Below are 27,530 nucleotides of genomic sequence, written 5' to 3' on the forward strand. Positions count from 1 at the left end.
AATTAATTAAAAAAAAAAAATAGGTAGGACAAACAGAAAACAAATGGTATAGAGGCCAGTGAATGCAGTCCAGAGGCAAAATCTGGCCCATCACACACTTTTGTAAATAAAGTTTTACTGGAACCTAGCCTTCCTCAGTCATTTATGTTAGCTATGGCAACTTTCATGCTAAAACACCAGCATTTAGTAGCTGCAACAGATACCATGTGGCCCACAAAGCCAAAAGCATTTACTTTTTTTTGGTCCTTTACAGAAAAACTCTGCTGATCCTTGAGATAGATTTGAACCCAAATATATCAGCAATTATATTGAATATAAATGGGTTAAATACTCCAATTAAAAGTCAAAGTTGAGAAACAAATCTAAATCATAAGTATACAGAAAATAAAATAAATGTATATATACATACCATGCAAACACTAACCAAAAGCAAACTGCTGAAGCTATAATAATAATGAAGGAGACTTCAAGGGAAAAAAAATGCTAATGATATAAAAGGATACCTCATAATGATAAAATATTCAATTCACTCAGAAGATATAACCATGGGGACAACCAAAGTAATAGACTGAGACCCCAATCTTGGGGTTTGTTCATATAAAACTTAACCCTGCAAAGGATAGACTAAGACTACTTAAAATTAGGCCTAAGAGTCACCCCCAGAGAACCCCTTTTGTTGTTCAGATGTGGCCTCTCTCAGCCAACATGACAAGCAAACTCACTACCCTCCCCCCCTCTACATGGGACAGGACTCCCAAGGGTGTGGACCTTCCTAGCAATGTGGGACAGAAATCCTAGAATGAGCTGAGACTCAGCACTAAGGGATTAAGAAAACCTTCTCAACCAAAAGGAGGAAGAGCAAAATCAGACAAAATAACGTGTCAATGGCTGAGAGATTCCAAACAGAGATCAAGAGGTTATCCTTGAGGTTATTCTTACACATAATATAGATATCACCTTTGTAGTTAAGGTGTAATGGAGAGGCTGGAAGGAACAGTCTGAAAATGTAGAGCTGTGTTCCGGTATCCATGTTTCTTAAAGATGATTGTATAATGATACAGCTTTCGCAGTGTGACTGTGTGATTGTTAAAACCTTGTGTCTGATGCTCCTTTTATCTACCTTATTAACAGACAAGTAAAACGTGTGGATTGAAAATAAACATATAATGGGAGGAACAAATGTTAAAATAAATTTAGTAGACTGAAATGCTACTGATCAATGAAAGGGAGGGGTAAGGGGTATGGTATATATGAATTTTTTTTCTGTTTTCTTTTCATTTCTTTTTCTGAAATCATGCAAATGTAAGAAATGATTATGATGATGAATATACAACTATGTGACAAAAAAAAAAGAAGCTACAACAGTTCTAAACTGGTAACCATCTACTAACATGGCCTCAAAATTTACAGTAAAAAAAATAGCCAGAACTACATGGACAAAAATCATAATCAAAATGGGAGATTTTTAACTCAACTCTCTCAGTAACTGATAAAATGAGCAGGGTAAAAAAACAAAACCATATTAAAGTTTAACACCAGAATTAAAAAACTTGCCCTGAATACATAGAAAATCCTATAAACACCAGAATTAACAAATTTACCCTAAAGAAAACACAGAAAATCCTATATTCAATAAATGCAAAATACATTCTTTCCAGGCACAAGGAGACTATTCAACAAAACTGACCAAATTTTGGGACTTAAACCACATGTCAACAAATTTCAAAACACTGAAATCATATAGAGTGTGTTCTCTGGAAATAAAGAGCAAAAATATACCTTTAAAAATAGGGTATTTTAAAGGTAAATATACCTTTAAAAATAGGCATGCGACCAAATGAATGAACCTTAAGAGCAGTACATTAAATGAAATGTCAGAAACAAAAAAACAAATATCATGCCTCAATCATATGGACTGACTATAACATAAAAATTCAGTGAACTAAAACCGAGAGCATGGGATATTATGTTGGGGCATGTTGCAAAGGGTCCTAGATTATAAGCTCTTACAGGAGTCATATATATTCAGGAGATGAAAAATCTAAATTCTCAGATACTGAGATGTTTGCCTATAACATGGTCTTTCGCAGAAATTTTGGGTACTTATGTGACACCTGAGACTCAGAGTTAGAGCTCTGAAGCGATGAAAGTCAGCAGCACCACCATACAAGAACTGTTTAAAAAGTTGAAAAAGGGATAAAACATCGAGTAGAGATATGAATGAAGCTGTCTACATAGGACACTAAGGGATATCAGAAGACTGGGTAAAGGATGATATCATTCATATCTTAAAATTTCAACTTTTATCTGAGACTAAAGGGATAAATGTTTATTTGGAATACAGGAGTTTAGGAAAAGATGGCAGCTTAGCAATGTGTGCATTTTAGTTCGTCCTCCAGAACAACTACTAAATAACCAGAAACAGTACAGAACAGCTCCAGGGGCCACATCAGTGACCAGACATACAGCGCACCCCAGTCTGGACCAGCTGGACCGGCTGCAAGCCCCCTAAGAACCGTGAGTTCCCCAAGCCGCAGCAGCCAGCACCCATCCCCCACAGGCTGCTTCCCAGAGAGGACAGGAAAGGGACTTTACCAGCAGCAGGGGCTGAGCCCAACTAAATGCCAACTGTGGAATTAATTAACAAATTCAGACTAATAAAAATAGACCCCTAGCTCAGGTGAACAAGGTCAAAGCAGAGGTCGCTCATTTTTGCGCCCGTGCCAAGCAGGTAGGACTGACGGAAAAAGAAAAAAAAAAAAAGAAACAGAGATTTTTGTGGCTATGTTTCTACAAAGGCTTTGGATACAGCGGCAGTACTGGCTTTGGATACAGCAGCAGGACTTCTCAGGCTGCAACTGCCCCAGGCATAAGCAGAAACAAACTCATTTGAGGGCTTGTCTGGAGCCTGTGCCTTCCCCAGGGGAGGGGTGAAAGCCAACTCAGGTGGAATTCCTCCCTCAAGGAATTCAGACCCCAGGGCTTGGTGATTTGAAGCCATTAAAACCAGCCTACAAACTCTCCTCTGTCTCCACCACACCCCCAGCAGGGAGAGTCTGCAAAAGTACCACATCATCTTATGCTGGTGGGACCCACAGGCAGACAAGCACCACATACTAGGCAGGATAAGAAAAACAGAGTCCAGAGACTTCAAGGGAAAGTCTTTCAACCTGCTGGGTCTCACCCTCAGGGAAAACCGATGTAGGTGACTCTTTCCTCCTGATAGGAGGCCAGTTTGGTCTGGGAAAATCCGGCTGGGGTCTATAATACCTAAGTAAACCCTGCTAAGGGGTGGGGGGGGAAGGCACCATATAAGCAGGACAAGAAACAAGAAAACAAGAACTGAAAATTTTGGATCTGTTAAACAAAACTTAAGCTAGAGGTCCAGAAAAAGCTGAACTGAATGTCAAAGAACAGACAGACAACAAATTCATCCAGCAAGAAAACCCTAGGTAAAAGAAATGAAAGCAATCTCCAGAATAAACTCATTAAGGTAATTAAATGCCGAGACGCCAGCAAAAAATAACAAATCACAACAGGAAAATTGAAGATATGGCCCAATCAAAGAAACAAACCAACAATTCAAATGAGATACAGGAGCTGAAACAATTAATCCAGAATATACGAACAGACATGGAAAATTTAATCAAAAACCAAATCAACGAACTGAGGGAGGATATAAAGAATGCAAGGAATGAGCAAAAAGAAGAAATCGAAAGTCTGAAAAAACAAATCACAGTGCTTACGAGAATGAAAGGCACGGCAGAAGAGATGAAACAAAACAATGGAAACCCACAATGGTAGATTTTGAGAGGCAAAAGATAGGATTAGTGAATTGGAGGATGGAACATCTGAAATCCGACAAGAAAAAGAAAATATGGGGAAAAAATGGGAAAATATGAGCAGGGACTCAGGGAATTGAAAGACAATATGAAGCACAAGAATATATGTGTTGGGGGTGTCCCAGAAGGAGAAGAGGGAAAAGGAGGAGAAAAACTACTGGAGGAAATTATCACTGAAAATTTCCCAACTCTTATGAAAGACTTAAAATTACAGATCCAAGAAGAGTCGCATACCCCAAAGAGAACAGATCTAAACAGATGTACTCTAAGATACTTACTAATCAGAATGTCAGAGGTCAAAGGGAAAGAGAGGATCTTGAAAGCAGCAAGAGAAAAACAATCCATCACATACAAGGGAAGCCCAATAAGACCATGCATAGATTTCTCAGCAGAAACCATGGAGGCAAGAAGACAGTGGGATGATATATTTAAATTACTAAAACAGAAAAACTGCCAACCAAGAATTCTATATCCAGCAAAATTGTCCTTCAAAAATGAGGGAGAAATTAAAACATTTTCAGACCAAAAATCACTGAGAGAATTTGTGACCAAGAGACCACCTCTGCAAGAAATACTAAAGGGAGCACTAGAGACAGATATGAAAAGACAGAAGAGAGGTGGGGAGAGGAGTGTAAAAAGGAAGACTATGAGTAAAGGTAAAAAGAAGGAAAATTAGATATGACATATAAAATTCAAAAGGCAAAATGATAGAAGAAAGTACTACCCGTACAGTAACAACATTAAATATTAATGGATTAAACTCCCCAATCAAAAGACACAGACTGGCAGAATGGATTAAAAAACAGAACCCATCTATATGCTGGCTACAGGAAACAATCTTAGATCCAAGGATAAACATAGGGTGAAAGTGAAAGGTTGGGAAAAGATATTTCATGCAAATAACAATCAGAAAAGAGCAGGAGTAGCTATACTAATATCGAACAAATTAGACTTCAAATGTAAAACAGTGAAAAGAGACAAAGAAGAACACTACGTATTGATAAAAGGAACAATTCAGCATGAAGACATAACAATCATAAATATTTATGCACTGAACCAGTAAGCTCCAAAATACATGCGGCAAACACTGAAAATACTGAAAAGAGAAATAGACACATCTACCATAATAGTTGGAGACTTCAATTCCCCACTTTCATCAATGGACAGAACATCTAGACAGAGGATCAATAAAGAAACAGAGAATTTGAATAATACAATAAATGAGCTAGACTTAACAGACATCTATAGAACATTACACCCCACAACAGCAGGATACACCTTTTTCTCAAGTGCTCATGGATCATTCTCAAGGATAGACCATATACTGGGTGACAAAGCAAGTCTCAATAACTTTAAAAAGATTGAAATCATACAAAACACTTTCTCAGACCATAAAGGAATGAAGTTGGAAATCAATAATAGGCAGAGTGCCAAAAAATTCACAAATATGTGAAGGCTCAACAACACACTTTTAAGCAACCAGTGGGTCAAGGAAGAAATTACAAGAGAAATCAGTAAATATCTCAAAATGGAATTATTCAGTAAATATCTGAAAATGAAAACACAACATATAAAAACTTATGGGACGCAACAAAGGCATTGCTAAGAGGGAAATTTATTGCCCTAAATAACCATATCAAAAAAAAGAAGAAAGGGCAAAAATAGAGGAATTAACTGTCCATTTGGAAAAAGTAGAGAAAGAACAGCGAACTAAACGCATAGCAAGCAAAAGGAAAGAAATAATGAAGATTAGAGCAGAAATAAATGAAATTGAGAACATGAAAATAACTGAGAAAATCAATAAAACCAGGTGCTGTTTTTATGAGAAAATCAATGAGATTGATGGACCCTTAGTAAGATTAGCAAAAAGAAGAAGGGAAAGGATGCAAATAAGATCAGAAATGGAAGAGGAGACATAACCACTGACTCCAAAGAAATAAAGGAAGTAATGACAGGATACTCTGAACATTATACTAATAAATACAACAATGTAGATGAAATGGACAACTTCCTAGAAAGGCATGAACAACCAACTCTGACTCGAAAAGAAATCGACGACCTCAACAAACCAATCACAAGTAAAGAAATTGAATCGGACATTAAGAAGCTCCCCAAAAAGAAAAGTCCAGGCTTCACATCTGAATTCTACCAAACATTCCAGAAAGAATTAGTACCAATCCTGCTCAAACTCTTCAAAAAAACTGAAGAGGAGGGAAAGCTACCTAACTCATTCTGCGAAGTCAACATCACCCTCATACCAAAGCCAGACAAAGATATTACAAAAAAAGAAAACTACAGACCAATCTCTCTAATGAATATAGATGCAAAAATCCTCAACAAAATTCTAGCAAATTGAATCCAGCAACACATTAAAAGAATTATACATCATGACCAAGTAGGATTCACCCCAGGTATGCAAGGATGGTTCAACATAAGAAAATCAATTAATGTAATACACTATATCAACAAATCAAAGCAAAAAAACCACATGATCATCTCAATTCATGCAGAAAAGGCATTTGATAAAATTCAACATCCTTTCCTGTTGAAAACACTTCAAAGGATAGGAATAGAAGGGAACTTTCTTAAAGTGATAAAGGGAATATATGAAAAAACCACAGCTAATATCATCCTCAATGGGGAAAAACCGAAAACTTTCCCCCTAAGATCAGGAACAAGAAAGGATGTCCACTATCACCACTGTTATTCAACATTGGGTTGGAAGTTCTAGCCAGAGCAATTAGACAAGAAAAAGAAATACAAGGCATCAAAATTAGAAAAGAAGAAGTAAAACTCTCACTGTTTCCAGATGATATGATACTATACGTCAAAAACCCTGAAAAATCCACAGCAAAACTACTAGAGCTAATAAATGACTACAGCAATGTGGCAGGTTACAAGATCAACACTCAAAAATCTGTAGTGTTTCTATAGACTAGTAATGAACAATCTGAGGGGGAAATCAAGAAACGAATTCCATTTAAAATTGCAACCAAAAGAATAAAATATTTAGGAATAAATTTAACTAAAGAGACAAAAGACCTATACAAAGAAAACTACAAGAAACTGTTAAAAGAAATCACAGAAGACCTAAATAGATGGAAGGGCATACCGTGTTCATGGGTTGGAAGACTAAATATAGTTAAGATGTCAATTCTACCTAAATTGTTTTATAGATTCAATGCAATACCAATTAAAATCCCAACAACTTACTTTTCAGAAATAGAAAAACCAATAACCAAATTTATCTGGAAGGGCAGGGTGCCCCAAATAGCTAAAAAGTATCCTGAGGAAAAAAAATGAAGTCAGAAGTCTCACGCTGCCTGACTTTAAGGCATATTATGAAGCTACAGTGGTCAAAACAGCATGGTACTGGCATAAAGATAGATATATTGACCAATAGAATTGAATAGAGTGTTCAGATATAGAGCCTCTCATCTATGGACAACTGATCTTCAATAAGGCAGTCAAGCCAACTCACCTGGGACAGAACAGTCTCTTCAATAAATGGTGCCTAGAGAACTGGATATCCATATGCAAAAGAATGAAAGAGGACCCATATCTCGCACCCTATGCAAAAGTTAACTCAAAATGGATCAAAGACCTAAACATTAGATATAAGACCATAAAACTGTTAGAAGAAAATGTAGGGAAATATCTTATTAATCTTATACTTGGAGGTGGTTTTATAGACCTTACACCCAGAGCAAGAGCACTGAAGAAAGAAAGAAATGGGAACTTCTCAAAATTAAACACTTTCGTGCATCAAAGAACTTCATCAAGAAAGTAAAAAGACAGCCTACACAATGGGAGACAAAATCTGGAAACGATATATCAGATAAAGGTCTAGTATCCAGAATTTATAAAGAGATGGTTCAACTCAACAACAAAAGACAGCCAATCCAGTTACAAAATGGGCAAAATACTTGAACAGACACTTCTCAGAACAGGAAATACAAATGGCCAAACGGCACATGAAGAGATGCTCAACTTCCCTGGCCATTACAGAAATGCAAATCAAAACCACAATTAGATATCATTTTATACCCACCAGAATGGCCATTATCAATAAAACAGAAAATGACAAGTACTGGAAAGGATGTGGAGAAAGAGGCACACTTATCTACTGCTGGTAGGGATGTCAAATGGTACAACCGCTGTGGAAGGCAGTTTGGCGGGTCCTCAAAAAGCTAAATATAGAATTGCCATATGACCCAGCAATACCATTGCTAGGTATCTACTCAAAGGACATAAGGGCAAGGACACAAACGGACAGTTGCACGCCAATGTTTATAGCAACATTATTTACAATTGCAAAGAGACGGAAACGGTCAAAATGTTCATCAACAGACGGGTAGCTAAACAAACTGTGGTACATACATACGATTGAATATTATGCAGCTGTAAAACAGAATAAAGTTATGAAGTATGTAACAACATGGATGAACCTTAACGACATTATGCTGAGTGAGATTAGCCAAAAACAAAAAGACAAATACTATATGGTCTCACTGATATGAACTGACATCAGTGAATAAACTTGGAATATTTCATTGGTAACAGAGACCATCAGGAGATACAAATAGGGTAAGATATTGGGTAATTGGAGCTGAAGGGATACAGATTGTACAACAGGACTAAATATAAAAACTCAGAAATGGACAGCACAATACTACCTAACTGTAATACAATTATGTTAAAACACTGAATGAAGCTGAATGTGAGAATGATAGAGGGAGGAGGGCTGTGGGCATAAATGAAATCACAAAGAAAGATAGATGTTAAAGAATGAGATGGTATAATCTAGGAATGCCTAGAGTGTATAATGATAGTGACTAAATATACAAATTTTAAAAATGTTTTTGCATGAGGAAGAACAAAGGAATGTCATTACTGCAGGGTGCCAAAAACAGATGGTAATTAACATTTTAAAATGTCACCTTATGCACGAGACTAAAGCAAAAAAATGTTTATTTGGTACAAAATTTATATTTTCACTAGTGCATTTCCTAATATAACTTATGTAGATAGCTTAGTTGAACAATATAAATACATGGAACCTTGGGTAGGACATGAGATTTTGTTGGTTTGTCCAGAGTGATGCCCTGATGAATCCCAGAGTGATTTGATCAGTGAGTGGAAAAGGATTTGCAAAGTCCCCTTCGGGGAATGGTGAGAACAGGGAGAAATTCAACCTCCCCAAGTTGAATTCTTGGTAGTCCCACAAGCAGTGTGGACAACCAAAGCTATAGGCTGAGCCCCCAGTCTTGGGGTTTGTTCATATGAAACTTAACCCCACAAAGGACAGGTCAAGCCTACTTAAAATTAGGCCTAAGAGTCACCCCAAGAGAGCCTCTTTTGTTGCTCAGATGGGGCCTCTCTCTACAGCCAATACAACAAGCAAACTCACCACCCTCCCCCCGTCTACGTGGGCCATGACTCCCAGGGGTGTGGACCTTCCTGGCAATGTGGGACAGAAATCCTAGAATGAGCTGAGACTCAGCATCAAGGGATTGAGAAAAACCCTAGAATGAGCTGAGATTCAGCATCAAGGGATTGAAAAAATCTTCTGGACCAAAAGGGGAAAGAGTGAAACGAGACAAAGTGTCAATGGCTGAGAGATTTCAAACAGAGTCAAGAGGTTATTCTTAACACATTAAGTAGATATCACCTTGTTATTCAAGATGTAATGGAGAGGCTGGTGGGAACTGCCTGAAAATGTGGAGCTGTGTTCCAGTAGCCAAGTTTCTTGAAGTTGATTGTATGATTTATAGCTTTCACAATATGGCTGTGTGATTGTGAAAATATTGTGCCTGATGCTTCTTTTATCTACCTTGTCAACAGACGAGTACAACATATGGAATAAAAATAAATAATAGGGGAACGAATGTTAAAATAAATTTAGTTTGAAATGCTAGAGATCAATGAAAGAGAGGGGTAAGGGGTATAGTACGCATAATTTCTTTTTTTTCTGTTTTCATTTTATTTCTTTTTCTGTTGTCTTTTTATTTCTTTTTCTGAATTGATCAGAAAGAAATTATCATGATGAATATGCAACTATGTGATGATATTGTGAATTACTGATTATATATGTAGAACAAAATGATCATATGTTAAGAATGTTTGTGTTTTTTGTAATTTTTTTTAATTTAAAACTTAATTCAAAAATTAAAAAAAAATGTTTACTTAGTGCAAAATTTATATTTTGGCTAGTGCATTTCCTAATTTAACTTGTATGGTCAGTTTAATTCAACACCATTAGTACATGGAATCTTGAATAGGGCATGAGATTTTCTTGGTTTGTCCAAGTTAGTGTCATGACCCAATAAATCTCAGATTAGGCCTAAGAGTCACCCCCAGAGAACCTCTTTTGTTGCTCAAATGTGGTGTCTCTCTCTAAGCGAACATGGAAAGTGAACTCACTGCCCTTCCCCCCTCTACGTGGGGCATGACTCCCAGGGGGGTAAACCCCCATGGCAGCATTGGACAGAAATCCTGGTACAAGTAGAGACCTGGTATCAAGGGATTGAGAAAACCTTCATGAACAAAAGGGGAAAGAGAAAAATGAGAGAAAATAAAGTGCCAATGGCTGAGAGATTTCAAACAGAGTTGAGAGGTTATCCTGGAAGTTATTTTTATGCATTAAATAGATATCCCCTTTTTAATTTACAGTGTATTTGAGTGGCTAGAAGGAAGTAACTCAAACTGTAGAGCTGTGTTCCATGAGCCATGTTTCTGAAGATGATTGTATAATGAGACAGCTTTCGCAATGTGATTGTGCGATTGTGAAAACCTTTGTCTGATGCTCCTTTTATCTATGGCATGGACAGATGAGTAAAAAATAAGCAAATAATGGGGTAACAAAGGTTAAAGTAAGCTGAGCAGACTGAAATACTAGTGGTCAATGAGAAGGAGGGGTAAGGGATGTGATATGTATGAGTTTTTTCTTTTTTATTTCTTTTTTCTGGAGTGATGCAAATGTTCAAAAAAATGCTCATGGTGACAAATACACAACTATGTGATGATATTGTGAGCCACTGATTGTATACCATGTATAAAATGTTTATATGTTTAGGGTTTTACAATAAAAGTATTTTTTAAAAAAGAGTATTTGAAAATTAAGAAATACATGTCAAAATAAACTAGGGTGCAAGGAAGAAAGCACAGTGAAACTTAAATACACTGCTTGAGAGAAACTGCCAGGCTTAAATGAAAATACCAGAAAAGAAGAAACATTAAAAATCATTAAGTTAAGCATTCACTGCAAAACATTAGAGAAATAGTAGCAAATTAAACCCAAAGTCTAAGGAAATAAGAAACAGAGTTATGAAATAGAAAACAAATATGTAAAAGAATTCAATGAAGTTAACGGTGGGTTCTGTTAAAAAAAAAAAGCTATTAAAACCAATAAATGACAAATGAGACGGATCATTAAAAAAACAAAGAAGGCACAAATAACCAATGTCAGGAATGACAAGCGAGATATTACTACAGATCTACAAACATTAAAAAAAAGATTTCAAAAGGAAAAGAATTATTTTTTGCCAATAAATTTGAAAATTTAAGTGAATTGGAAAAATTTATAGAAAAATATAACTTTTGATATTCACAGAAGAACTGGAAAATATGAGGCATTCTACAACTATTAAAGAAGTTGAACATATAATTTAATATCTTCCTACAAAGATAATTTCAAGCACAAATTCTCTACCAATAAATTCTACTAAACACATTAAGGAAGAAACATTAATCTTCCAAAAATTTTTCCAAAGACTACAGAAATAGAGTATATCCCCCAACTCATTTTATGAGGCTAACAAATCTTGATACCAAAATCTGCACTTTATCTGTAGAGGGAAGCTATACCTATTTTTTGAACTGTGAATTAAATAAGTTTCAGTTTAATCATAGAATAGGTATTCTTTTGCCTGACTCCTGTCACTCAGCACAATTTGTGAGATTCATTTGTATTGCTGACTACAGCTGCAGTTCATTTACAAAGCCATTTAACATTAAATTGTATAAATATGCCAAAATATATTTACCTATGCTATTGCTGATGGACATCTGAGTTGTTCCCAGTTTTTACTATTACAAGTAACATGAACTCATCTTTAAAAATAAATGAATTACTGATGCAAGCAGCAATATGGATAAATCTCAAAATAATTATGCTAACTGAAAGCAGTTTGACAAAATCTAGAGCATGTAAACTAATCGAAATGTCAAAAGTAAATCAGTGGTTGCTTGCGGATGGGGAGGTAGGAAGGGATGGGAAGGAAGGATTACAAAAGGGATATATTCACTATCTTGAAGGTAGTGGTTGTTTCACAATGTAAACATATATTAAAATGTATCAAGCTATACACTTAAATATGTGGAATTTATTATATGTTAATAGTATCTCAATAAAGCTGCTGTAGGAAGGGAGGGAAGGAGGAGGAGAGGGAGGAAAGTAAACTCTGAATGACTGACTTGAGAAGTAATTTAACCTGTTGGGCCCCAATTTTCACATCTGTAAAATGTGATTCAGAGTTTTGAGAGTTACATGAGATAACACACACAGTCCTTAGTGCATAGTATATGTTTATGTTTCTATGTTTTCTTTCTTTCTTTCTTTCTCATTCATTTCTCCGAAAAAAATATGAGTATTTAATGGTGCCAGACTCTACGTTAGGCATAGGACACAACAGAATACTCTCTAATAGGGGAACACAGCAACGAATAATAAAAATGAATAATTACAAAATTATATAAATACTGAAGTGATAAAGGATGTCGATAAAGATTCTATCTGGTGTCTGTGACCTAGTCAAAGAGATCAAGAAAGTATTCCTTGAGAATTAATTACAGAGATGAGCTCTGAAGGATAAGTCAGGCATTAACTAGTTGAAAAAGGAACAGGAATGTACAAAGCCTGCACTGGAAGAAGCCTGACAATAAATGGTCACTGTCATTGCAGTAGAAAGAATAAGAAGGAGCTTGGTATGAGATAAGGCTTAATGGGTAGATTGGGTCAAACCACACAAGGGTATCTGTTCTAGTTTGCTAGCTACCGGGATGCAATATACCAGAAACAGAACAGTTTTTAAAAAGGAGAATTTAATAAGTTGCTAGTTTACAGTTCTAAGGTTAAGAAAATGCCCCAATTAAAACTAGTCTATAGAAATGTCCAATCAAAGGCATCCAGAGAAAAGATACCTTGGTTCAAGAAGGCTGATGAAGTTCATGGTTTCTCTTTCATCCAAGAAGGCACATGGTGAACAGTCATAGTTTCTACCTCAGCTGAAAGGGCACATGGTGAGCACAGCGTCATCTGCTAGCTTTCTCTCCTGGCTTCCTGTTTGATGAACCTCCCCGGGAGGTGTTTTCCTTCTTCATCTCCAAAGCGCTGGCTGATGGACTCTGCTTCCTGGTGCTGCAGCATTCTCTGCTCTCTTCGAATCTCCTTCAATTTCCAAAATGTTTCTTCTTTTATAGGACTCCAGAAACTTATCAAGACCCACCCAAATGGGTGAAGACATGTCGTCACCTAATCCAGCTTAACAACCACTCTTGATTAAACCACATCTCCAGGGAGACGATCTGATTACAGCTTCAAACATACAGTATTGAATAGGGATTGTTCTGCCTTTACGAAATGGGATTTTGATTAAAATATGGCTTTTCTAGGGTCCATACATCCTTTCAAACCAGCACATTCCACCCTCTGGACCTTAAAAAAGACATGTTTTTCCCATATACAAAATACACTCATTCCATAACAATATCAGAAATCCTTAAAGCATTTCAGTAACAATCAAATGCAATACAAGATTAAAACCAGTACAAAGTCTCATCAAAATTAGGTACAAGTATGGTCTGTGCTCAGGTAAATTCTTCTTTGTCTCTGGACCTTTGAAAACTCATAACAAGTTATTTGCTGCCAACGTACAAAGGAGGAACAGTCATGGGATACATATACCCATTTCCATAGGGAGGAAAGAACACAGGTGTCACTGGACCTATACAATTTCGAAAACCCACAGGGCAAAGCCCATCAGATTTCAGAGTCTGAGAGTCATTTATCTTTGGGACTTTCGAAGGCAGCAGTCCCACCCTTCTCAAGGGCCTGTGCAGAGGTCTGCCTCTCTCCAAACGCAACCTTAGGGGACACTGGGTAGATCACCTTTTTCTCGGCTCCACCCTCTCCAAAGCATCAGGGCTGCACCCAGGCTCTCTGCCATTTCCAGAGCACATGCTCAATCCCTCCACGTGGGGGCAGTCAGCCTCTTCCCAAACCCCAAGGAATGTGCTTCACCCTCTCCAAGGCCTGAGGCAGTATGACTCTTCCGCTTCAACCAGGTGGAAGGCCATCCTCTGCCTTCAGGGCAAACTCACCCTTTCCACGTGCGTGGGTGGGTTTGCTCTCCTGGCCCAGGGCTTCTTGACTTCAGACCTCAGCCTCCACAGTTTTGCCTCTGAAGTTATTTTTGCTCCAATGTGTCCCTTCTTGGAACCCCCCAGTCCAGACTGGCAGCAGCTCTGTTTATACAGGTCCCATAGCACTCTCGTTGGCTTTCTATGCAGTAGCCTTGGATCATGCCCATCAGACATAAGGAGTTTCCACAAATCTTTCCTGGATAACTCCATGTCCAATCCTGGCTTTCTCCGAAATGGCTGACTGGTTTCACATTTGGTCAAGTCCTCATGTGAGGCACTATTCTCTGGGATCTCCCTTTCAGGAAGCCCAGAATTCTCCAGAACATCAACTTCTGGTTTCTTTGTACCCAAGATTTTGGTTCTCAGCTTATGTCTTTCCTGTCACATTTCACTATAAGCTACAAGGAGAAACCAGGCTGCACTTTTGACATTTAGTTTGGAGATCTCTTCTGTTAAATATCCAAGTACACGGCTTTTAAAATCTGCCTTCCAGCCAAAGCTATTAGTCAGTTTTGCCAGATTATCTGCCATTTTAAAATAAGGCAGTTTATAATAACACATGCCTCATTTCTGTCCAAGGCTTTATCAGAAGTGTCTTTAGAGTCCACATTTTTACCAACAGTCTCTTAAAAGCATTCTAGGTCTTCTCTATCAAACTTCTCACAAATCCTCCAGAGTCTTCTCCTTATCCACTTAAAAAACCGTTCTAACATGTTTGGTATTTGCAAACTGCAGCAGCACCCCACTCTCCAATACCAAAATCTGTTCTAGTTTGCTAACTGCTGGAATGCAATACACCAGAAACAGAACGGTTTTTAAAAAGGAGACTTTAATAAGTTGCTAGTTTACAGTTCTAAGGCTGAGAAAATGTCCCAATTAAAACGAGTCTATAGAAATGTCCAATCAAAGGCATCCAGGGAAAAGATACCTTGGTTCAAGAAGGCTGATGAAGTTCAGGGTTTCTCTCTCATCCGAGAAGGTACATGGTGAACAGTTATAGTTTCTCCCTCGGCTGGACGGGCACATGGCAAGCACGGCATCATCTGTTAGCTTTCTCTCCTGGCTTCCTGTTTGATGAAGCTCCCTGGGAGGCATTTTCCTTCTTCATCTCCAAAGTGCTGGCTGATGGACTCTCTGCTTCATGGTGCATTCTCTGCTCTCTCCGAATCTCCTTCATTTTCCAAAATGTTTCCTCTTTTACAGGACTCCAGAAGCTTATCAAGACCCACCCAAATGGGTGGAAACATGTCATCACCTAATTCGGTTTAACAATCACTCCTGATTAAACCACATCTCCAGGGAAACGATCTGATTACAGTTTCAAACATACAGTATTGAACAGGAATTGTTCTGCCTTTACGAAATGGGATTTTGATTAAACATGGCTTTTCTAGGGTCCACACATCCTTGCAAACCAGCACAGTATCTTAAAGAGTAATGTGACGTTCTTGCAACATTTTTAACAGGAGAGATGACAAACTGAGCTTTAGCTTTAAAAAAACACACTTGGACTACGGTGCTGAGAACAGGTTGCAAGAGAACAAGAAAGAATGTAGATGATCACTTACAAGGTACTGTTATAGTTCAGGTAAAAATAATGATAGCTTGCAAGAGAGTGCTAAAGGTAGATAATCAAAAAACCTTTACTAAGGGCACACTAAGTGCCAAGCATTATCCCAAGTGCAGGAGATTAAAGCAATAAGCAAACAGACAAAAATCCCTGCCCTTGTGGAGTTTATATTCCACTGGGAAAACAGAAAAATAAATAAGTAAAATATCATGTCTGATGGTTTCAAATGCTATGAAGAAAAAAACAAAGGCAGCAGGGAGAAGGAAGGGTTATTTCACTGCCTGCAGAATTATAAAGGATTTAGGTTCTAGGCAATGAGACATGACTCAGGAGACTGGACTTCTTATAGTGATCGACACAAACAGGAATATGAGGCATAATGACATCTACCCTGACAGCCACAAGGCAGACAATGTTGGCAGTGCCATGGTGTTGGGAGACATGGAAGGCTAGGGGACATGCCAGAAAGAGTGAACAATTCTGGACTCCCTTTTCTCCTGCCAATGATTACGCAGTAGTGAGGGAAGGAGCAGCATTACCCAAAGCACTTGGGAGCTTCTGACTCCTCCTTGACTCCACTGGAAAGGTGGAAGCCAGAAGAGGATTGGTCTTAGTGAAATCATTTGCCCCCAGCAATTCCTACCACTCTATAAACTCCATGAAGGCAGAAACTTGTATCTTTATAACTATTCGCCAGCATCCAGACAGCATCCACACAACAGACATGTGAAGAAAAAATGAATGAATAGAGTACTATTTATATTTAAAGGCAAATTACACCTATAAAATTAACAAGGTAAAAATTTTAAATGTGTTCAAATGAAAATTACCAAGCAGGTCTAGCCACCAAACAGCCTTATGAAGCAGCATATCAGGTGGATTATATATGATTTTGATCATAAACAAATTACACTGATTTTTAATAATTGTTAAATTGACTATTTTAAGAATCTTTTAAAATTATAAATTTGCAGGATTTAAAAAATATACAGCTACAGATTTTTTTTTTTCTGCATGGGCAGGCACTGGAAGTCGAACCTGGGTCACCAGCATGGCAAGGGAGAACTCTGCCTGCTGAACCACCATGGCCTGCCCTAAGGATTATTTTAAAATAAAAGTTATATAATACATAATAAACTACAAATTTAGAATACTTATGTCTTTTCATATTATTTTAGCATGTTTGTACAATATCAAAGAAATGGTAATATTTTTCCTACCAAATTCCTCAACTTTTCTATTGTGTTACCTTGCTAGGACATTCAATAAGAAATATTACATTAAATATGTAATATTACATATCACATAGTTCATAATATTTCCATGCAGGATTTGCACACCAGGGGATTAACGATGCCACACTGAGCCATGCATATCTGCCAAGTGTACAGAAAACAAATAACCCGTTTAAAATATAATTTTCTAAAGAATTCATGATTATTCTAAATCCAACTTAATGTTTCCTAAAATTTAAAATTAAAATAAACTATTGAAACTACTTATTAAAGAAATACATACCTTTCTCTTACAAAATCTGCTAATTCTTTTGTTGATATCTGTCCATGTTTCATATTATGGTAGAGGATATCAAAGCCACTATTTTTTTCTCCCTAGGATTTCAAAAAGATTTAGTTTAACAACAGCAGAGATAAAAATGACTTGAGAATACAATAATCCTATGTGAATTATTTTTCCTTGATATAACCATTAATGTTGGTGCATAATGTTGGTGCATACTGTATGATTTTACAATTGACTATATGTACATATACATGCATACACACATGTACATATACTCCATATTAACCTTAAGGGTAACATCAATGAAATTAAGTCTGAAATTTTAAAGAAATAATATTCAACATAATTTAGAAAAGAGAATAATGGAACTTTTAAAATATGTTACCAAGTCCCATTTCAATTACTTTAACAAGCATTACCGGATTCCTAATTATTTCATTAGAAAAAATAAATCTGGACTTCTGAATCATGACAGCATGATACAAATCGTACACAGGAAATGAATACCACAAAACACTTTTTAGTCCCTAATCTAAGTTTTACGGTGAACTTAAAAATATGAGAAGAAAAAAGAGCTAAAATTTAACAAAAAAGAAAAATAACAGCCTGTTAGCTAGCAGAATTTTAGCCATCAAGTGATGGAAAATAAACAGAACTAGACACAATCCTAGAAAACTTTTACTGACATTTAATCCAATAAATCTTAGATTAGAAAATCACAGCAAAGAAAATGTTTAAAATATCAATTTTATATGTGAAAGAAAAGATAATTTAATGTAAGTTTAACAATTTTCTATTCAAAATGAGTGTAGATGTTTTTATTTTTCTTCAGTGAATATAAATAAAGAGTTGACTATATTCACGGGAAATAAAAGCAATACTGTAAGTAAGTGCTATGCAGCCTGAAAACTAATATTTCCACAGCTCACAGAAAATATATCTTAGAAACTCTGTTATACTGAAGTGATTCCTCATAAACTTGTCAGATAAAATAGCATATAGCAAATCAAAATGTTATCGTTCACATGCAACAATATAAACAATAAAAATCCTGAGTATTTTGAGCATCGATTTGCAAATATCAAGAATATAACGTAAAATCAGTCTCCTATGGATCCAAACATTACCCTCTGGCTTCTGCGATTTTAATGTCTATGATAAAGAAAAAAACGTATCCTCTAATTTCAGTTTTGCTCTTATCCTGGGGATTTCAAGCAAATTTGTTCCAACCAAAATAAGTATATTCTTTGAGGTAGCCATTTTGACTAGTTTACAGTAAGCAAAAATAACATTACAATGCAGATTAGTAAATAAAATTACATATAAAAAAAATGAGGGGCCTGAATCCTCTAAGAAATTCCATCACTTCAATACAGTACAGAAATCACACATATCTGATTGTCCTATCTACCAACTGTCATTATACAGATAATCCTGAAAGACGCAAATAAAAAATAAACGTGAAATCCTAAACCATAAAACTGAAAGTCTGAAGCTATCATGCTTCAAAATTTTCCCCGACACGTTCTGGTTCTCATTTGCCCACAATTCTAAATCAGATTACCCTGTACTTTGCATTCACCTTGGGAAGACCTTTCTGATAGGAGAGCTGACCCCCAAGAAAATTTTTGCCATATCACCAGCTTATTACAAATTCAAGGAACAGGCATCTCAAGGAATATATCCCAGAGATAACATTTTTAATTTTAATATGTAGAGTGAATAACTAAATGTTACAAGACAAATAATGAAGAGTAAATGATGGACCATTTAAAGGAAGAGACTAAGAATACAGAAAGCACTAAACAAGAAGATCAGATTGTGGATATACAGGACAAAGACTACTTAAAAAAACTATCAGGTGCAAGGGTAGTTCAGTGGTAGAATTCTTGCCTGCCATGCAGGAGACCCGGTTTCAATTCACAGTCCATGCACTTCCTAAAAAACAAACAAACAAACAATGGTGCTACAATAATGGGATACTCACTTGGAATAGTAATGAAATGTGACCCTGCCACACAGCATACAAAATAATAATAATAATAATTGTCAATATACTCAAGAAGATGAACGGAAATGCAGAGAAAGAGCTAATGGTATCAAGAAAACAATGAATATGGAAATCTGAATAAAGAGAGATTTTAAAAGGAACCAAACCGAACTGCTGCAGTTGAAGACCAATAACTGAAGTGAAATATTCCCAGGAGAGCTTTCAAAAGCAGAATGGAGTTAGCAGAAGAAAGGATTGATGAATTTAAAGACAAGACAACTGAATGACTCAAGCTAAGGAGCAGAAAGAAAAAAGAATTATAAAAATGTGGCAATAGCTTAACAGACTTCAGGGACACTATGAAGCGTACCAGTAAATGCATTATGGGGGTCCCAGATGGACAAAAGAGAAAAAAGGGCAGAAGGAATAATCAAAGAAATAATGACAGAAAACTTCCAAACCTTAACAAAAGATGTGAATATGCACAACCAATAAGACCAGAGAAAAACAAAAAGGATAAACTTGAAGAAAAATATACCCTGTCACATTCTGATCAAACTGCTGAATGCGAAGGACAAAGAGTAAGTTCTGAAAGCTGCAATAGAAAACCAGTGTTATGTTCAAAGGAGTCCCAATTAGACTGAGGGTCGAAAACTCATCGGAAACCATGGAGGCAAGAAGGAAGTAGGTTGAAATACTTAAAGTGCCGAAAGACAACAACTGCCAAACAAGAATTTTAATCCGATAAGACTGTTTTTCAAAAATGAGGGAGAGAGTAAGACATTCCCAGATAAAGAAAATCACCACTAGACCTGCTCTACAAGCAATGCTAAAGAGAATAATTTAAACCAAAAGAAAAGGACACTAGATAATGGTTCAAAGTGGCATGACGAAATAAAAACCTGCAGTAAAGGTAATCATTTGGGTAATTATAAATGCCAACACTACAGTATTGGACATTTTGCTTTGTAACTCTACTGCCTAGTTCCCACAAGTATTAAATTCAAATGCATAATATGTATGATAACTCCATGGTTATGGACATACAACGTACAAAGATATAATTTGTAGCAAAGTACCAAAATTGGTGGGGTGACAGCAGAGTATAGGAACAGTATATGTGTATGCTATAAGTTGATATCAAATCAAATATAATTGTTTTATATTTAGGATGTTAAATTTTAATCCCCTGCACAAAGGAATGAAGACGTGAGGCATGCAATGAGATGAATAAACCTGTGGGACATCACGCGATGCAAAATAAGCCAGAAATAAACAAGCAAATGTTGTATGGTCTCATTTAGAAAATATTTATAAGACAATTGGGGCCTAGATTGTAAGCTCTTAGAGCAGTCACATTTACTCCAGAGCTGTAATTGTTACTTCTGGATTTTGAGAGGCTGTGCTATATATTATATAACCTGCTATTTATTTCCCTGGAACTTTGGGTACCTGTGTGACACCTAAGACTCAGGATAGGAGTTCAGCAGTTCTGAAGGTCAGTATAGCCATATACAACAATTGTTAAAGAAATTGAAAAAAAAGATCAGGCTTCAATTAGAGATAAGACAGAAATCAGGTCAGGACTAAGGTAACACTGTCTGTATTTTAGAACTTCATCTACTCTGAGACCAAAGGAAGAGAGGTTTATTTTCTCCAAAACCTAAATTTTCTGTAATGCATAATCTAACTCATTGTGTGTGGACAGATCATTTAAATAACCCAAACACATGGAGCCCAGAATGGGAATGAGGACTTGGAACTCTGTATAGCTTAATGTAATTCCTGGATACACCCCAAAGTATGTTGAGCAGATAATAAAAGTATTGCAAAGTCCCTTGAGGGATGGGAGAAAAAATATGGCACTATTAAACTCTACCCATTTGTGTAACCTTCACTATAATCAATGTTAGGACATAATTATCATCCCAAAAATAAATCCATATACAAATTAATGGCTCAATTATTTGGGGGGGAGGAGGTGGGTGGAGAGGGTGAGTTGTAGGTTTATACAAAAATGCAAAATATACACCCATTAGTTTGGCACCTTTGCTACAATTGCTGAAACAACATTATTATAATTATACTAGGAACTGTAGTTCATAGTTTACATTAGGATTCATGCTTTTTATGAACTTTTATTTTATTCTGGTAACATATATAAAACCTATAATTTCCCAATTTATGTACTTTCAGATACACAATTCAGTGGCGTTAATTACTGCATTCACAATGTTGTGCCACCGTTACCACCATTCGTGACCACAATTTTTCTATCACCCTAAACAGAAACTCTGTACCAATGAAACAATTACACCCCTTTCCCCACCCACACTTAGCTTCTGGAAACCTATATACTAGTTCCTGACTCTCAATTAGCATATTCTAATTTCATATAAGTGTATCATACAGTATTTACTCTTTTGTGTTTGGCTTATTTCACTCAACATGATGTCTCCAATACTGCTATGAACACCGTTATACAAATATTTGTTCAAGTTCCTGCTTTCAATTATTTTGGGTAGATATCTAGAAGTGGGATTGCTGGGTCATATGGTAATTACATATTTAATTTTCTAAGAATCTGCCAAACTGCTTTCCACAGTGGCTGCACCACCAACTGGCTAGATTTTATGAGCAGGTGTATTTTCATTGGTGACAAGCTTTTTTTCAGCTGGGTTATTCATTAGTTTAATCAATCTTTTTTTTTTGCACGGGCAGGCACCAAGAATCGAACCCAGGTCTCCGGCATGGCAAACAGGAACTCTGCCTTCTGAGCCACTGTGACCCACCTGAGTTTAATCAACGTTTAAGTGCTAGGTAAATAATATTTTTAATGTATTCTCTCTGCTAGGTTCCTGTGTTAAGTATGTGACAAATGTCTACTTCTTGAGTATAGATACAGTTAGAAGAATTAACCTTACCCTTTCTAATAAACAAATTCTGAGAAATTTTCATCATTAACTGACAAAAAGCAGCAATTAGCTATATTGCTGGTATAGACAAAACACTACAATGAGGACAATTATAATGAAGGTTTGCATTTAATATCTTTTATCTGCTGATATCAAAGCACTTTACAAATAACTGGCACTCTAAAGGAACTTTCAGTGACATAAACTGGGGCAAATAAAATCTCATTATAATGTAATTTTCAACAAGTGTTAAAAGTCTTTGTAATAACTACTAGTATGAAATTGGGAGAAAACTTTCATCATTCACTGAAAATTTAAGTCCAGAATCACACACCCTTAAAAAGAATGCAAATATCTCAGTACCAAGTGAGATAACTGCGAAGTGTGACGTTTTATCAGTTCAGATTTCTTTTTTGCATGCATAGAACATAATATGAAAATGAATTCATATTACGCATATTGTTTTGTAACTAAGTTATCAATTAAACTGAAATTTGCCAGAAAAGACATTTAAATTATAAGATCACCAAGTCACCAAAAGTGTTTAGATTTTCTTCTAGTCTAATATGGAGTCTACAAGTGAGGTACACTTGAAATTTCTAATTAAAAAGTAGAAATAAGTCATGGAACCTATTTTGGAAACCCAAAGCATTTTTCTCTGGTTGATTTTCTAACACAACTTTATATCTAAAAACCAAATAAAACTCTAATCTAACATATCTGCACTTGAAGAAAAAAATAAATATCTCTACTAACAAAGCTATGAAATTCCTACACTAACAAAAATGAAATTTTTAAGACTTATAATGTAAGAATCACAAAAAGTAATAGTGAGAAAGTGCAAAGAAATAAACTCCATAGGTTTTAATCAATTGTTTGAAACTTTTCCTTCAATGAATCTTTTAAAGACAACAGTATATTATACACAAAAAATAAAAACCATTCATGAGTCCAAAAGTTGGAAAATAGGCAGAAGACATGAGTGTATAAAGTATAACCAAACTATGAATTCTGAAAGTTGCTTCTACTGACTTTATTTTTCTGTTTTTTTGGAGAGGGAAGACAAGGGTCAGGAGGGGCTGACATGCAAACAATAACATGTCTACCCTTCCTTCTGACTCCAAACCACTTCAAAAATAAATACGTAAATATCTCTTTCCAATCTCTCTGCATTTACATTTTACTCTAGGTCTTACTTTGACACTTATTAGACAAACTTTTGGACAAGTCAGTGCAAAACATAACATTAAGATGTGTTTGATATAGTCTTACTTCACCATTCCTTTTTCTTAAAAAAGACACCATAAAACATTAAAGTAATTCAAAGCTTACTTTTTTCTTTGAAAAATAGTACCTCTAGTGAAGAACTGACACCTCTAGTGAAGAATCGACACCTCTAGTGAAGAATTGACTAGAGGCATTTTTAATGAGTTCAACAAATATATAATGAGAGCCCTTCAGTGCCATTTTTGCTTTGAAAACTACCAGGAAGAAATTAAAACATATGCAAGTAGTTTTTCCACAAATAAAAAAACCACAAGTCACAACCCCTTCTATTCAATACTCTACTTGTACATTGATGTTTTCAGATAGGATTACTAAAACTATATTGAAGAGGGCCGGCCACGATGGCTCAGCAGGCAGAGTTCTCGCCTGCCAGGCCAGAGACCCAGGTTCGATTACCAGTGCCTGCCCACGCCAAAAAACAAGCAAACAAAAAACTATATTGCAGAGCCACTGGCAAGATATTGCTAAAGCAGAAAATCGTGATTAAAAGATGTGTTATAAAAAAATTAATTAAAAAAAATAAAAGGTGCGTTATGAGCACCACTGGCAGTCCGCACTATTTGATGAAAGTACAAAAGTCAACTGAACACATCTGGTGATTGACTTAAGGAACGAAATCTTATTACATTTTCCTGCCCCTCAGATAGCCCTCTCTAATCTTTTAATAACAACTCATCTCTTCCAGTCAGTTTCCTCAGGTTAAATCATTAAAGCCTTCTAAGTAGGTATTATATGGGTTCAATAAAATAGCAGAAGCAAACAACGGTGGCATAATAATTTTTTGTTTTTATTTTTCTACCTCTCAAATTTTCTGTAATATGGTTTTTACTTTCAAATTGAAAAAAAAATTAACAATAACTTCAGCTTTCTTAATAACGCTTCAATTTACTCTTGTAAGAGGAGGACCTATAGGTAATTTTAGTTTTCTTTTGTATTCTTGAGAGTTTACCTAGAACATAACAATGTTCTTCACTGACTGTTAACAGTTTCAAACAACTAAAACCTCTACATTTCTTGGCTTCTGCCCCCATCATCACCAATTTGCTTTACTTATGTTGTACCTTCCTATCTTTTCCCTAAAGTCAAACAAACATGCTTGTGCTATTTTCCGTGGCTTTTACTTCTGCAATTCCATAAGGAAGCAAGAAGAGCTCCTGAACTTCATCACACAGTTCACTAATCACTTTCTCTAACTCTGGCCACTCCACTGACATTCCCCGGCACCTCTTCTAATAAGTAGTCATTATAGGTCTCAATTGCTCTTGTTCTATTGTTTTTGTTTCTCCCCACATCTGACCCATCTAAATTTCTTTTTGTGTATCTGATTGCTACCAAAGTTCTTCCAACTGAACTTATGCAGTCTAAATCACTATCAATTTTTCATTTCCAAATTTGTCCAACTATTAAGGTAAACATACAGCCCCTCCCCACTAAAAAAAAAAAACAACCCTAGAGTCTCAAAATAAAACTCAGTGAGAGCTAAAACACTATTATTTTATAACGTCCACCTATCAAATCTACTTGAACCAAGTTGGATAAATCTATAACTTACATTTTCATAACTTGCTACAGTTGAGAACAATCTGAGCATGGCTAACAGTCATACAATAATATATTTTAATTTAATGAAGGACATTTGGTTATATAAATATAGGTTATCACTGGAAAGCTATATAAGAAACTGGTAAGTGACTGCCTTTGGAGCGATCTTGATGACTGGAGAAAAAGAAAAAGATTTTACACTGTATTTCCTTTTGTATTTTTTGAGTTTTGAACCATGTGAAATTTGCAAGCCTGTTAATTTTTTATATATATATAATTTTTTTACATTTTAGCATATCATCTGATGAGATCATATACTAGGCTGATACCCATACCCCAAACTACAATATTTGGGAATTTCAAGTAACAAAAAGACAGCCTATATTCTGGGTCTCTGTGGTCACCACAACCGAATTTTCTAAAGCTATTTTTTTTTTTAATTTTCATATGGATAAACAACTTCAAAGAATGTGTGTATGTGTATATGTGTACATGTATATGTTTAAGTCTGTCATCCAGAATGCTAAGTTTGGATTAATGTTCTGCAATCCAAGTCCTATTAGCAATTTCAGATTTTTAAAACACATTTTAAATCTCCCAACCTTATCCACATAATAACAGATCAATGTTTGGATATATAACCAACTGCTCCATTAAAATTAAAGTATGACAATACCAGTGAAATTGAAAGACAAAGAGAATGAAACTTCTGCACACAATTTCAGGGGAAAAAAATGCCTAACATAATTGTTGATTGTTCATTTTTCATGTGCTGACTAGAGATAACCTCTGGAAAAATCATCTAACTAAAAATCTCAGTTCATTACAACATGATGTACACAAAAAAATAGTCAAGGGCCTTTGGATGACGGCATCATAGCTTATACAGATGGGGATTACTGTGTAAAATGAGGTCTATAATGTATTCAACTCAAGTGTGCTGTGCTCACTTATCTTTTCCCCGTAAATAATTATTATTTATGAAATCCATTCCTTGAAAAAGTTTTTTATTCCTGAACTAAATAACCTGGGCTTATGTAAAAATATAAAACAATTTTAATTACTATAGTTCAATGTTCACAGAGACAATCTCAAGGATATTATAAACTACTACTCAACTCTGAGAAAGAAACAGCATATAGAGACACTACCTCACTGTAATACTTGTAGATAACCTTATTTAAGTTAATAATATTTTGAAGGGCTAACAATTGTTTTTAACACTGAAGGCAATGGTAAGGATTTCTGCTATCAAAATTATTTCTGCTGTCAAGTTTTAATAGAAAGAAAAGCATTTTCAGGTGTGTGGCAAAAACTGACTTATCAGTAAGAAAACACCTGCTGAATAGGAAGTTTTTAATACACTTTTCACTTCAGAATATAGTATTAAGTTAAAGGAATACGTAGCAGCATAAAGTTTTAATTAACAGAATATACTTTAAAGGAAAACACAGCATGTGCTGTTTTTAAAAGAGCTTGAAGAGAATTTCAGTGATTTAAATGTCCTCAAACAAAACACCAAAACAAAAAAACTCGCCTTTATATGTGCATGGGGAAAAGTAATTAATAGGCTGTTTGGGTCAGAAATCTAAAATTTTAAGGGTTCCCACTAAACTTATTCCAACAAGTTTTATTTTTGTATTGGTAGTGCCACTTTAAATATTAGGAAAAATGTGAAATTAATATTCTAAGTTTTCTATTTGAGTAATTGCTTTATAAATGATCCTGAAATTTGTAAATTTTAAGTTGTTTTAAACAGACAATTATCACATTCTCAGAAGCTGGTTATGTACTAGTTCCTAGACTTTCCTAGCTCATTTAGCCCTCCTTTGAAGCTTTTTAAACTATAATTTAGAGTTTTCAGTCCCAATTCCAGGCTAGGAAATAAGATAAAATGAAGTCTATTTTACTATCTGTACTCAATCTGTTCAAATAAAATATTTATTGGAAGTGAAGGTAAAAACGGAGGCATAAATGAGATTTGAGAATTCTCTCTAGAGTACAGATATCCAAGTTTCTCTAAAAACAGGAGCAAAAAAAGAGACACATAAAAGCTTACACAAAAATATTCATAGAAGTATTATTCCTAATAGCCAAAAACATCAAACAAAGCTATGTGCAAAGCTCACTCAACAGAAAATAAAATACAACCTTTGTAATGTTAAGATGCAATTTGGAATTAAGTTAGCAAACTTCAAAATAAATTTATGAATCAAAAAATTACATAAAACATATAAGAACGTCAATTTAATCGGAATAAATGGTTTTTATAAAAAAAGTTTTCATAATTACCACTGTAAAACCTAATACCCGAAACTAAGAAACTGTTCCTAAAACTCATACGGAAAAGCAAGAGACCCAGAATAGCCAAAACAATCTTGAGAAAGAAGAACAAAGTTGGAGGACTAACAATTCTTGATTCCAAAACTTACTGGCAATCT

General features: G+C 35.6%; 1 protein-coding gene across 7 annotated transcripts in view; it reads right to left on the bottom strand.

The window, feature by feature from the left end:
- Nucleotides 1-27,530, bottom strand: part of FCHO2 (FCH and mu domain containing endocytic adaptor 2) — a 206,126-nt gene that overhangs the window by 175,247 nt on the left and 3,349 nt on the right. For all 7 annotated transcript variants that reach the window (XM_077139486.1, XM_077139484.1, XM_077139481.1 and 4 more), the window contains exon 2: nucleotides 17,353-17,444. In XM_077139486.1, the coding sequence (XP_076995601.1) occupies nucleotides 17,353-17,444 (92 nt within the window). The remainder of the gene's footprint in view (nucleotides 1-17,352; nucleotides 17,445-27,530) is intronic.

This window comes from Tamandua tetradactyla, chromosome 21, assembly GCF_023851605.1.
Source record: "Tamandua tetradactyla isolate mTamTet1 chromosome 21, mTamTet1.pri, whole genome shotgun sequence".
In the NCBI taxonomy this organism is placed as follows: domain Eukaryota; kingdom Metazoa; phylum Chordata; class Mammalia; order Pilosa; family Myrmecophagidae; genus Tamandua; species Tamandua tetradactyla.